This window comes from Babylonia areolata, chromosome 7 (genome assembly GCF_041734735.1).
Source record: "Babylonia areolata isolate BAREFJ2019XMU chromosome 7, ASM4173473v1, whole genome shotgun sequence".
Classification (NCBI taxonomy): Eukaryota; Metazoa; Mollusca; class Gastropoda; order Neogastropoda; family Buccinidae; genus Babylonia; species Babylonia areolata.
Genome location: NC_134882.1, coordinates 47,927,318 through 47,942,317, shown reverse-complemented (window position 1 = coordinate 47,942,317; position 15,000 = coordinate 47,927,318). Strand labels below are relative to the sequence as shown.

General features: G+C 41.1%; 1 protein-coding gene across 1 annotated transcript in view; it reads right to left on the bottom strand.

The window, feature by feature from the left end:
- Positions 1-15,000, bottom strand: part of LOC143284088 (cytoplasmic dynein 2 heavy chain 1-like) — a 157,573-nt gene that overhangs the window by 68,947 nt on the left and 73,626 nt on the right. The window contains 9 exon segments of the mRNA XM_076590729.1: positions 3,467-3,737; positions 4,605-4,749; positions 5,871-6,022; positions 8,539-8,785; positions 11,342-11,502; positions 12,886-12,984; positions 13,208-13,363; positions 13,739-13,868; positions 14,339-14,546. Of these exon segments, the coding sequence (XP_076446844.1) occupies positions 3,467-3,737; positions 4,605-4,749; positions 5,871-6,022; positions 8,539-8,785; positions 11,342-11,502; positions 12,886-12,984; positions 13,208-13,363; positions 13,739-13,868; positions 14,339-14,546 (1,569 nt within the window).

Sequence of the window (15,000 nt, the reverse complement as noted above, 5' to 3'; positions counted from 1 at the left end):
AAATTAAGTCCCCTAGCATTAATTACAGAGTAATTTCCCTTTTTTACTATCTGCACCAAAACGTTTGAAAAAATAAATAAAAATTCCATGCTTAGCAAAAGAAGTTCCTGTTTGAACATAAAATGATAATAATGGCTCCTCTTGTTGTTGTGTCAGAATAAGAGGTCAAAGTGTCAAGTTTAGAGAATATAAAAAATATAAATATAACAGTAAATGCAGTTTGCATATAATTAGGCTTCTTTTTTATTATTTTTTTGTGTGCCCATCCCAGAGGTACAATATTGTTTTAAACAAGATGACTGGAAAGAACTGAAGTTTTTCCTATTTTTATGCCAAATTTGGTGTCAACTGACAAAGCATTTGCAGAGAAAATGTCAATGTTAAAGTTTACCACGGACACACACACACACACACACACACACACAGAGACAACCGAACACCGGGTTAAAACATAGACTCACTTTGTTCACACAAGTGAGTCAAAAATTGCACGGAACTATTATACAAATAAATGAACAAAAGTGTCACGGCGATCTTCGTCGGGATCAGACCCAGGTAAATCATTCTTCAGTATTTTGATAGCATGTGGGATGGGCTCTCTCTCTCTCTCTCTCTCTCTCTCTCTCTCTGGTGTATTGTACAGGTTCACAAATTGAAGATGATAAACACTTTTTGTTTGAGTGTAACGCTTATGATGAGTTGCGAGAAAAATGTAATTTTTTCTAAGTAGTATAGCCGAAATGCACAACATTGTTTCTGTTTTATCGTATGAGGATGAAATTATAATTAGATCGATTGCCAAATTTATTACAGAAGCGCAAAAAAAAAAAAAAAAAGACAAGGACTTGTTCGGCATGTTAATGTCTGTCTGTTAGATGTTACGATGTTAATTACTGGACTCATGTTTGTTTGATTGAACACATTAAACTGTCTGATCAGTCATTGCAAAGGTCAAATGACGACACAAGATGATAATAAAAACAAGAGAGGCAAGGCCTTCAAGACTCACTTGTGATAAATAAGTCCCCTAGCATTAATTACAGAGTAATTTCCCTTTTTTACTATCTGCACCAAAACGTTTGCAAAATAAATAAAAATTCCATGCTTAGCAAAAGAAGTTTCAGTTTGAACAAAAAATGATAATAATGACTCTTCTTGTTGTTGTGTCATAAGAGGTCAAAGTCCCAAGTTTAGAGAATACAAAAAATATAACAGTAAATGCAGTTTGCATATAATTAGGCTTCTTTTTTATTTTTTGTGCCCATCCTAGAGGTGCAATATTGTTTTAAACAAGATGACTGGGAAGAACTGATTTTTTCCTATTTTTATGCCTAATTTGGTGTCAACTGACAAATTATTTGCAGAGAAAATGTCAATGTTAAAGTTTACCACGGGCACACACACACACACACACACACACACACAGAGACAACCGAACACCGGGTTAATACATAGACTCACTTTGTTTACACAAGTGAGACAAAAATTGCACGGAACTATTATACAAATAAATGAACAAAAGTGTCACGGCGATCTTCGTCGGGATCAGACCCAGGTAAATCATTCTTCAGTATTTTGATAGCATGTGGGATGGGTTCTCTCTCTCTCTCTCTCTCTCTCTCTCTTTCTCTCTCTCTATGTATTATAGCCGAAATGCACAACATTGTTTCTGTTTTATCGTATGAGGATGAAATTATAATTAGATCGATTGCCAAATTTATTACAGAAGCTCAAAAAAAAAAAAGACAAGGACTTGTTCGGCATATTAATGTCTGTCTGTTAGATGTTACGATGTTGATTACTGGACTCATGTTTGTTTGATTGAACACATTAAACTGTCTGATCAGTCATTGCAAAGGTCAAATGACTGCACAAGATAACAATAAAAACAAGAGAGGCAAGGCCTTCAAGACTCACTTGTGATAAATTAAGTCCCCTAGCATTAATTACAGAGTAATTTCCCTTTATTACACTCTGCACCAAAACGTTTGCAAAATAAATAAAAATTCCATGTTTAGCAAAAGAAGTTCCTGTTTGAACAAAAAATGATGATAATGACTCCTCTTGTTGTTGTGTCAGAATAAGAAGTCAAAGTGCCAAGTTTAGAGAATACAAAAAATATAACAGTAAATGCAGTTTGCATATAATTAGGCTTCTTTTTTATTCTATTTTTTTGTTCCCATCCCAGATGTGCAATATTGTTTTAAACAAGATGACTGGAAAGAACTGAATTTTCCTATTTTTATGCCTAATTTGGTGTCAACTGACCAAGTATTTGCAGAGAAAATGTCAATGTTAAAGTTTACCACAGACACACAGACACACGGGCACACACACACACACACACACACACACACACACACACACACACACACACACACACACACAACCGAACACTGGGTTAAAAATTGCATATCATTCTTCAGTATTTTGACAGCATGTGGGATGGGCTCTCTCTCTCTCTCTCTCTCTCTCTCTCTCTCTCTCTCTCTCTCTCTCTCTGGTGTATTGTACAGGTTCACAAATTGAAGATGAGAAACACTTCTTGTTTGAGTGTAACGCTTATGATGAGTTGCGAGACAAGATAATAATAATTAAAAAAAAAGAAAAGCTATCAATCGGGTGAAACTCAAAGGCTGCAAACATTCACACAGAGCACCGGGAAATTCATGACGTACCGGTAGTCCAAGGCTCAGCTGAAAGTAGTTTCGGAGTCATCAACTGACCAACAGGCGACATTTGAAAGGCTTGAACCCTTACCCAGACGGAGTACAACTCCAGACGCATTATTTTAGAACAGACACGTGACAGTTCATTTTCCTTCATAATATCTAAAATCCAGCAGTGTTATACCCCTTAACAGAATGTACTAATTGGTTAGAAATCTCTCTCTCTCTCTCTCTCTCTCTCTCTCTCTCTCTCTCTCTCTCTCTCTCTCTCTCTCTCTCTCTCTATATATATATATATATATATATATATATATATATATATATATATATATTAAAAACTTCCACCTATAATTATCTATTTCCTTATTAAAACCTTCCACCTATAATTATCTATTTCCTTATTAAAACCTTCCACCTATAATTATCCATTTCCTTATACCTCCTTCTGCTCCTATTTTGATTCTGCTCTCATCCTCACCCCCGGCCCCGCCCCCACCCACCCACACACATGCATAAACGCAAGTGCACGCCCGGAACATGAAAAACAAATTAAAGGGAGTGAGAAAGAGTCAGTGACAGAATAAGGAGGGGTGTGTGGGGAGCGGAGAATGTACCAGAATGTACCCCCGAGGGATGTTTCAGCATCATCAATGGTTCCCAGCTGATCTTTCCAGGTAATTGAAACGTCCTCCGGGGGATGGGGGGACTTACGGAAAGAGGGGGAGAGGGGGGGGGGACTATTTTGGACATCATTACGCCGTCACGTTACAATACACCACCAACACCAGCTCACTCACCATCCTCCTCTTCAAAGATCTTGGCTGACCAGTCAGCCTTCACGATTCCCATCAGCAAGCTGTCGAACTTGGCCTGGGCGTCGGCACCGACGATGCGGTCTCGGAACAGTCGCCGCGCCTCGTAGACCATGATCTCCAGCACCGTGTCGCTGGAGCTCTCGCTGGCGCCGGCGGTGAGGTCGTAGCGGAGGAAGCTCATGACCCACTGGGTGAGGTCCCGGGGCGTGAACAGGTAGTGGCTGTAGTCGTCCACACTGAAGGTGGACCGCAGCTGTGGGGCGTTGACAGGTGGAATGGAGTGCACACTATGGATTAAGGTTTGAGAAGGTGTGTGTGTGGAGGGGGGGGGCTGAGGGGGGGTTAGGGTGTGTCTTTGTATTTATATTTGTATTTCTTTTTATCACAACAGATTTCTCTGTGTGAAATTCGGGCTGCTCTCCCCAGGGAGAGCGCGTCGCTACACTACAGCGCCACCTTTTTTTTTTTTTCTTTTTTTTTTCCTGCATGCAGTTTTATTTGTTTTTCCTTTTGATGTGGATTTTTCTACAGAATTTTGGCAGGAACAACCCTTTTGTTGCCGTGGGTTCTTTTACGTGCGCTAAGTGCATGCTGCACACGGGACCTCGGTTTATCGTCTCATCCGAATGACTTTCTGTCTGTGTGTGTGTGTGTGTGTGTGTGTGTGTGTGTGTGTGTGTGTGTGTGTGTGTGTGTGCGCGTGTATGTGTGTGTCCCTGTGGTGTACGTATCTACCCACCTTTTGTGTTTTGTGTTTCCACATTTATTCTGTCATTGCTGTGTGCACATGTCAAATGATCGGTAAAAGGACAAGCCCGGCCCTTTCTTTTGGAGGAAGTTTCCTGGTTTGTTCCAGAGTACCTTTTATTTACCTATGTGCCCGCTGAATCGGTAGCATAAGCACCATTGTCTCCAAGTTGTGATCCTTATTCCCCACACCTGCTCATAGAGTTGTACCATGTTGTTGGCGGCCAGGGTCTGGATCTTGCCCAGGTGAGTGCGTGCGTGCGTGTGTGTGTGTGTGTGTGTGTGTGTGTGTGTGTGTGTGTGTGATTGTGTGTGTGTGTGTGTGTGTCTGTCTGTCTGTGTGTCTGTCTCTGTGGCGCACGCATCCCCCCACCTGTTCATAGAACTGCACCATGTTGGCGGCCAGGGTCTGGATCTTGCCCAAGGACCCCCACACGGGGTGCTGCTCCAGCTGATGGTGCAGGATGGGCTTCAGGTAGGCCCCGTAGATACACTGCAGCTGCTCCTTGCCCGGGTACCTGCCACGTAACCGTGTATGTGTGTGTCAGCAAGGGAGTTTTAGAAGCGTGTATGGGTATACATGGTTTTGGGTCGTTGTGGGGGGGGGGGGTGTGTGTGTTTTTTCTGTGTTGTTTTTTGGAAACAAAATGAAACGATTTTTTTTTATTTCACGAGGAAAGAGGAAAGATGGATTGAGTATTGTGAGGGAGTTTGGGCATGGGTAAGCGTGATTTGGGTATTGTTTTGCTTTTTTCGATTTTTATCGGGAAGATAGATTGTGCACAGTGATGGATGTTTTGGTAGGCTTATAATTATACGTGATTTTGGTTGCATTTTGTTGTTGTTGGAACGATGGACTGAGCGCAGCTAGGGAGATTTGTTAGTATATCTGGTTATGCGTGATTTTTGGTATTGCTTTTTATAGTTGTTGTTGTTGTTGTTATTGTTGAAAAGAGTTTCGGTGTGTGTATATTAGTATGCATGATTTTTTTTCTTTTTTTCTGTTGTTGGAGAGATGGAGTGAGCATAGCCAGGTAGGTATGGTGTGCGTATTGGTATGATTTGGGTGGCGTTGTTTTTCTTTCTGTTGTCTTTGGAAAAGACGGGTTGAATATGTGTAGATCTGTCTGTCTGTCTGTCTGCTTGCCTACCTGCCTGCTTAAAACTTTGACTTTTAAGTGGCATACGCACCCGACGTTATCGACCAAAGAAACACACACATCAAGCAACTAAACCTTCTGGTATCACTTTCCTTCTTGTCAACGTAGAAACGAGCGATGTCACTTGAAATTATCTGTCGGACTGTTTATTTATTTTTCCTGCTGAATACACAAATGAATCTAATGAATCTTGTCTGTTGACTTGTCAGCACTGTAGGAACCGGTAGCTACTTTTATCAGCAATGTCGGTAGTTAATATAGTTAAGTAGAAATATTTGATAACGACGAGTTTTAGTTGTGCCTTTTCTTTCTTTCTGCCTTCTTTTTTTTACTCGTCTTCAGGACAACTACAATTCATTCATACCAAAAAGAACCCATGACCCTTGCAAAACAAACAGACGGACAGATCGACAGACAGTCAGAGAGACAGGCGGACAGAGAGACAAACAGCCACAAAGACAGCCCACACACATACCTACCCCACGTTACAGATGCGGACGATGGAGGTGAATCGAGAGGTCAGCTTGTGTCTGCCCAGCCCGCTGCTCGCGTTCATGCTGGCCACCAGCTGCACCCCCTCCAGCCCCACCCACTCCATGTTCTCGTCGTAGAACCCGTTGTACAGCACCATCTGTCGTCCAGAGACACGATGCACGTGCAGGTCAAATCAACACGTGGGAAGGCACAGACACAGACACAGACAGACAGGCACACACACACACACACACACACACACACACACAGAGAGAGAGAGAGAGAGAGAGAGAGAGAGAGAGAGAGAGAGAGAGAGAACAAGAACAAGAACAAAACTTTAATCTCCAGACCTCCGGCCCCTAGAAAGAGGTCAAAAGTACACAATATGGTGATCACTCAACCACAACAAAATGTAAAATACGTACTAACTTAACCTGTAGAACAAAAGTGCTTCTCGTGCATTTCAAATTAATTCTAACTTTCATCATTGTTGTCACATAATTCCTGTCGTATCTTCAGGGCATTAAATATATAAACGCATAGTTTACGAATATTGTAAACAGAACCATTCTTCATCAAGTGAACATACGATTGACCTTCAGAGTTCAGATGTTTTTGCCGCAGGTCATTGTAAAGGACACAATTGTTTATAAAATGCTTTTCATCTTCGATTACATTACAACGTTTACATGCGTAATTTGAATTACATTTGAATGTTCTTCTAAAAAATGATCCATTTATTGGGAGCAAACCAAGCCGTAATTTTACTAAACAGTCCCTAAAACACTTTTTATCCACATATTCAAAATATTGCTCACAATGAAAACCAGTTTTAAACAGTCTGTAGTTATGATATATATCTTTAGACATTACTGACTCGTCCCACTCCTGCATAAATATATCTTTCATTCTTTGCTTAAATAATGACAAAAATGTTTGCTCACAACCAACGCCTTGTTGCAACCAGACATATCCAAACCCAAGTCTAAATAAAGTATTTTTTACTAAAGACACCCAGCATTTTTTCCCCTTTCGTCTAAGTTAAACAACATCAAATATGTCTGTCTGGGTAATCGTTGCACATTCATATTCAGCAACCGTAACCAGTACTTGATACACCTTGTTGCACTATTCATATACAGTGGATAACGTCCTAATTCGCCGTATGCAATTAGAGAGAGAGAGAGAGAGAGAGAGTTACAGAGACAGAGAGACAGAGAAACCCTGAACCCTCCCCCAGCCCCTTCCATCCCAGGATGGTGTTGTAGAGCCCGTTAAACAACACAATCTGTCAATGAAAAAAAAAAAAAAAAGTCTTGCATATGCAAGAAAGGAATCCCCCCCCCACACACACACACACATACACATGCACACGGGCATATGTAAACTGACAGCCACAAATATCCATCCACATGAGTTATTTCGGTCAATCATCTAGCAAAGGAAACGACAAATCAAACAATCAATCCGAAAACTACACATTTACATCAGCCCTTTTTTTTTTTTTTTGATCGAGAAACGATATATGTATATTAAAACTTTATAATGGAAAAAAAGTGCTCATACCAACTGAACAAATAACTTTGAAAAGATTAAATACGAGAAAGAAAGAAATGAATGGAGTGAGAAAATCTTGGACAGGCCATTTCAATTCTTTCTGAGAGTGAGAGCCAATTGTATGCCTACAGTTTCGTCTCCTGAAGATTCCTCAATATTACGGCAATGGTTGTCCCCCCCATTGGAAAGTGTCCCAGAGACACTAATCACAGTGTAATGGAATTCTAAATCAAAGCGGGGAAACGTCACAGTCCAGTAGCAGTTTCAGTTTCAGTTTCAGTAGCTCAAGGAGGCGTCACTGCGTTCGGACAAATCCATATACGCTACACCACATCTGCCAAGCAGATGCCTGACCAGCAGCGTAACCCAACGCGCTTAGTCAGGCCTTGAGAATAAAAAAAGGTGAATAAATAATAGATAAGCTTACATAAATAAATAAATAAATAATATTTATGATATATAAAAAAGCTAGTAGTAATGATAATAATAATAAAAAAAAATAATAATAAATAATAAATAAATAAATAGATAAATAAGACAACAATGATGATAAATAAGCAAATAAATGTAAACTATGAAGACACACATTCACACATACACCCACACATGCATAACAGATATGCCCCAAACATGCTAGTCCAGTAGCACCCCAAAGCTGCCCGTGGAGTATGAAGTAAAGAAAAGAAGTAAAAAAAATATGTTGTGAAAAAAAGGGGAAGGGGGGGGGGGAGGAATCAAGGTAACTGACGGTACACTTCCAATGATACTTTCTCTGCGCCTCAAGCCAGGAGATTAGACAACAATGCAAGGGAGGTCACAAATGTGTGTTCAGCACGTGTGGCCAGCTTTGTTCATGTGGTCATATCTCTCTCTCTCTCTCTCTCTCTCTCTCTCTCTCTCTCTCTCTCTCTCTGTATATATATATATATATATATATATATATATATATATATATATATATATATATATATATAAGAGAAATTAGTCATCCAAACAAAGCTCAGACTTCTTACAACACAATCAGACAAACTTTAAAAAAAAAAAAAAATCTTTATCAGTTAACACAATCACCACAAAAACAACCACCACATGGAGAAGAAGAAGACCAACACCCACCGTCTGCAGGAACGACACCAGCATGCAGGTCCCGTAGCGGTCAGGTTTGGGCAGGTTGATGTCCTTCATGTAGAGGATCAGGCGGTCCGAATCCTTGGGCTTGAGGGCGCGGCCCGTGTTGGTGTTGAGGACCATGCAGGTCTGGTTCAGCTTCTGGAGTACGTGGTCCGGGCCTGTCTGGGCGCTGCAGTGCACCATGGCCACTTGCACTGACCGCAGCTGGTCAAAGCTGTGGTGGAGCAGGAGCCTGCGAAATTTTGTTCAATTATTCGCCCGAGGAGAGTATGTTATTTATGAAATTCAGTTGTTTTCTGCAACTGTACTTAAATACTAATTTCAAATTCCACCCTCCATCTCCTCAGTTTCCTCCCCAACTCACCATTCGTTCCTCTCCTAAACGATAACGCTCAAAATTAATGTAAAAATCGATACTCTGACAAATTGTTTACAATCACCAGTATGTGTGGGACATTAAAGAAAATTCATCATCATCATCATCATTGATGAAATCGGGGAAGGTATGTGAGAAAAACCTCTGAACTTTCATTCTACAGTTTCAGTTTCAGTTTCAGTAGCTCAAGGAGGCGTCACTGTGTTCGGACAAATCCATATACGCTACACCACATCTGCCAAGCAGATGCCTGACCAGCAGCGTAACCCAACGCACATTCTACACAACAGATTAGAGCTGACTTTTTTTGGTTAGGATTTTTTTTTTTCGTAATGCATCTACACCAGTGGGCACGGGTTTGTTTTGGACAAAATTTCACAATTTACTCTGACAGGAAGTAAACTTGAACGATCTATATACAAGAACAAGAACAAAATTTTCATTCCATAGGCCTCCGGCCCACAGAAACAAAACGAACAATGTAGAATGCATATCAAGGAAAAACGAAAACACGAACGAGCCATGCATGCAAGAAAGTGGAATTTCCTAAACCTACAGATTTTCAGTTATTTTCACAACTGACAGCCAGTACAGAGAGCATTAATTATCCATATTACCTACGAAATTGTTTCGATTTTTCAATGCATAAAAGATATAAATTCCTAGGTTCCTAGTTTTAAGCATGCTGTCACATTTTAGCAATTGCGGTAGATATTGTATGCTACAATAGGTATTTATCTCTAATTTTGGAATACAAAGGACAAACACAAATTACATGTTCCTCATCTTCCATGACTGCACATAAGCTGCAAAGTTTATCCTGATTATTGTTGAAAAATGATTTGAAAGTAGCTTCTTAAAAGGTAATAGACCCGAGCGTAATTTGACAATACAGTCTCTGAAGCATTGTCTGTCCACAAAATCAAAATATCTTTCATTTTCAAATGTAAATTTAAATGTTCTATAATAATTATACATATTTTTTCTGCATTACAGAGCTTTCCCATTCTTGTAGGTAAATATCTGTTAGACGTTGTTTAAGCAAGGAAATAAACGGTTTTTCGCACCCAACCCCTTGCTGCAGCCAGACGTATCTAAACCCTAGGCTAAAGAGTGTATCTTTTATGCGAGAGACCCAATACTTTTTGCCATTGCTGTCTAGAGCAACTAGCATTATATATGCCTGTTTGGGGAGACGTCTGCTGTCCATTTTTATTACTCTTAACCAGTATCTGATACATCTGATTACACTGTTGACATATAATGGGTAGTGACCTGTCTCTCCATACACAAACTTATTTGGTGTTTTCAGTGGTGCATTAAGATATCTTTTGACTGCAAGTGTGTGGACTTTCTCAATATTTTTCATTCTTTGTAACCCCCATACTTCTGAAGCATACAACAGAACAGGCTGAATTTTGGTATCAAAAATTCTAAAGAAACATGCGTTAGTCATTTCATTTAACTAACTTACATACTTAACACAATCGAAACAAGCTCGTTTGTCTTTTACGGCCAATGCATCTACCCCTTTGCAAACACTCATTTTTGTAGAGAAGATAAAACCCAAATAGTTGTACTCATTTACAACTTCTAGATCATTTCCATCAAGATTCCATTTCTCATGTCCACTCAAAAAACCTCCCTTTCTAAAAACCATTATCTTTGTTAATGTTCAAATGTAGGCCTTTACATGCACTGTTAAGAATATCAAGTTGATTCTGAAGACCTCGTGGTGTATCTGAAACGAGAACTATGTCATCCGCAAACAACAACAAGAAGCAGTTGGATGCCAGGAACACCATTGGCTTCTAAGGCAGTTGCAATGTCATTTATGAATATTGAAAATAATACTGGGCTAAGAATGCAGCCTTGCGCACTCCAACAGAACAGTCAAAAAAATATGTTAGTGCATTGCCCACTCTCACACAAGACGCCACAGACTTGTAAATGGCAAGGATAGCATTCATAAATTTCCCAGACAACCCATTATTTTTTCAATATTTCCATCAGGGGTCCTCGTTGAACAGAGTCAAAGGCTTTCTTTAGATCTACAAAACAAAACGATCTATATACGAGATATAAAAATGGTTACAAATACAAAGAATCAAACATTCTGGCAGCTTTCTCTCTGTCTACATTTCTCTTTACGATTTGTGACTTTAATATTGTTTTCAGATTAATTTGCTGCTTCTTCTTCTTCTTCTACTACCACTACTACCACTACTACTACTACTACTACTACCACAGCTACTACTATTACTACTGCTGTTTTCTTCTTTTCCTTCTCATCCTCCTTCCTCTTCTTTTCCGGGTACCAAAAAACATTTTTTGCAAAGCGGTGAGGGGCTGGGATGGGGGTTGAGGGTGGGGGAGCACAAGAGGATAGAACGATAAAAACACCCCCCTTACCCCTTGCCGCACCCCTCAGGGCCCACGATAACGAAGGGGTGCATGTTGTCGGGCTGGAGCCAGGGTGAGAAGTAGTCCAGACAGCGCTGTACGTCACTCGTTCTCACCACAGGCAGGGAGGAGGCGGACGTGAAGTGATCCATCGTCAGCACTTCTGCGTTCTGGGAATCGGCAATAGCGAAAATCATGAACCAGCATTATTAAAGCTTTCTGGGAATCGGCAATAGCGAAAATCATGAACCAGCATATATAAAGCTTTCTGGGAATCGGGGATAGAGAAATTATATAAACCAACATCACGAACGCGTTCTTGGAATCGGCAAAAGATAAAGTGTACACCAACATTAACAAAACATACTCGGAATCAGCAAAACGAGGAATTTAAACTACCACTGACAAACCCACATACCAATGTGTCCCTAAAATATTTCACGTTCGTTGCGAAAGAGACCGACATTTTTTGCCGTATCAAACAAGGAATACATGTGATTAAACATTTCTAAAAATCTATCAAGAAAGTATGAAATATAAACTCGTGTACAATACATGTAAGTCGATACCAGTCTTCTTATATTAACGCACGTTCATTTGTGCACGTGTCTAGGTGTGTGTGGTGTGTGTGGGGGAGGGTGGGTGCGTGCGTGTGCGGGTGTGAGAAAGTGTGGGTGTGAGTGTAAGATAAGATAAGATAAGATAAGATAAGAATAACTTTATTATCTCCACCTGGAGAAATTTGGTCAGGTGCATTATCACAACATAGACAAGTAAACAACATGGGGACCATAACTGTAAAAGCCAACAACAGCCCCAACAAATATTACGAAGATACAAATGTAAAAAATATCACATACATCGTTTCATACATACATACATCCACACACTGCAGGTAATAACTAGTATTCTTAATGTAAAAACAGAAAGATTTAAGAAACATTATTTGAATATAATTATAAACATAGCCTACTATACTGCACATTGATTATAATAGACAGATAAGATAAGAATAAAGATGAATTGCGGAAAACCACAACCAGATAATCAGCACACACCCGCACCGCACCCCCCCACCCCCCCACCCCACCCCACACACGCAGATAACTTGATCAAACAAGAGTAATAAACATATGTTCTCAAATAAAAGCATTTCACATATTCGCTTTTAAAAACATTGCAATTAATTATTACATCGTAATTATTAAACAGAAATATATTTAGAATATGGACGTTAGCATTAGACATATTCATTGTACATTCATCCTGCATATTGCACATTATTCTTCCTACATATTGCACATTCATTATAACCAATGTATGTGTGTATATGTGTGCGTGCATGTGTGTGTGTGTGTGTGTGTGTGTGTGTGTGTGTGTGTGTGTGTGTGTGTGTGTGTGTTTGAGAGAGAAAGAGTGTGTGTGTGTGCGCGCGCGCGTGCGTGCGTGCGTGCGTGCGTGCGTGCGTGTGTGTGTGTGTGTGTGTGTGTGTGTGTGTGTGTGTGTGTGTGTGTGTGTGTGTGTGTGTGTGTGTGTGTGTGTGATTGACCGACCTCCATGTTGTAGGACAAAAGTCGTCCCAGTGTGTCGTCATAGTAAGCATCCAGCGGTCGGTTTCGGTCCGGGGGTTGCTCTCCTGTCCACGAGAACACCTACACACAGATACACAAACACGCTGATATATTCACACACACACACACACACACACACACACACACACACACACACACACACACACACACACACACACACACACACACACACCACACACACACACACACACACACACACACACACACACACACACACACACACACACACACACACACACACACAGAAGTGCAACAACAGCAACAAAACACAACTTATGTTCACCTCCTTGGCAAAGACCTCTCTGGAGGGTTCTGGAAGGTTCCCCCCCAGGCCATGGATGAGGGAGACAGCGAAGTGGGCCTTGCTCTTGATGTGGCGCAGGTGGGACAGGCCGTTATTGATGACGCCCATCAGACTCACGTCCACCACCCAGTCGTTCTGAAACACAAGGCAAGGCCAGAAATTCCCCCATCAGTCCTTCAAAATTAAAGACAGAAAGAAAAACAAAAACTCAAAGACAGATAGATAGATAAATAAACAGACAAACAGACAGACAGAAACCCAAGAAAAACAGTCCTCTTTTGCAATGAATGCCAGAGCGTTGTATACGTAGTTCACCATCGGTACCCTCAGGAAGAGAAATTGAGAAAATAGACAGAAAGACTGACAGATAGAAAGTGAAATAAATAATTATCAAAGAAACACAAGAACTGTTTGGTGACGAAGACCATAGCCACGAAGCTCTCCAACAGTCCTCGAAAAATAAAGGCAGAAGCGAAAGACAGAAAATGAGAAACACCCACGACACCAGACCTGTTTGGTGACGAAGGCCAGAGCCTTGTAGAAGTAGTCATCCATCAGACCTCCCAGTATGTCTTGCTCCTCCTTGGGCAGAGTCAGCAACCACATGGCCACCAGACCCTTCACGTCCACGTCCTCATCACTGGCACACACACACACACACACACACACACACACACACACACACACACACACACACACACACACACGCACGCACACACGCACGCACGCACACACGTTTATTTACGTTTATTATGTTTATTTACCTGTCGTTTAAAAGGGAATGATTTTCCTTTGATCACATGTAATTTCTTTTCCATTGTGACGAAAACCATGCTGTTTCCATTCATTCTGAGATCAAATGATGTGTTATATGTTACCATCTCCATAATATCTTACTTAATATCTGCGTTGTAAAAAAAAAAACCTGAGCATACAATCAACACGGTGGTCAGGCCTCGAGAGCCAACCCTAGTTTAGCAGAAAACATGAACATGAAATGAAGTAAGATAATCAAACAGGATACGTAACTATTTCGAAATACAATGAAATGAAAGAAAAACAGACGGGGGAGCGAACAGAACAAATGTCTAAAAACAGCAAGTCCAGCACCTCAGGAAGATCATGCCCATCCGGGACACGGTGGCAGGGGAGGCAAAGCTCAGGTCGTGGGTCTCGAACAGGAAGTTGACGTTGGGACCGAACTGGATTCTCTCCCCTGATGGCATGGTCAGCAGGCGGTTGTCGTCCAGCACAGAGTTGAGGGACTCCACCCACTCCGGGTCAATGTCACCGTCAGTCACGATCCACGACTGGATTTCTGACAGAGAAGAAAGCCTCTGGGTGGTTAGTGGAGAGACAGGAAAAAGAAACTTCTTCTTCTTCTTCTTCTTCTTCTGCGTTCGTGGGCTGCAACTTCCACGTTCACTCGTATGCACACGAGTGGGCTTTTACGTGTATGACCGTTTTAACCCCGCCATGTAGGCAGCCATACTCCGTTTTCGGGGGTGTACATGCTGGGTATGTTCTTGTTTCCATAACCCACCGAACGCTGACATGGATTACAGGATCTTTAACGTGCGCATTTGATCTTCTGCTTGCATATACACACGAAGGGGGTTCAGGCACTAGCAGGTCTGCACATATTTTGACCTGGGAGATAGTAAAAATCTCCAACCTTCACCCACCAGGCGCCGTGACCGTGATTCGAACCCGGGACCCTCAGCTTGACAGTCCAACGCTTTAACCACTCGGCTATTGCGCCCGTCAGGAAA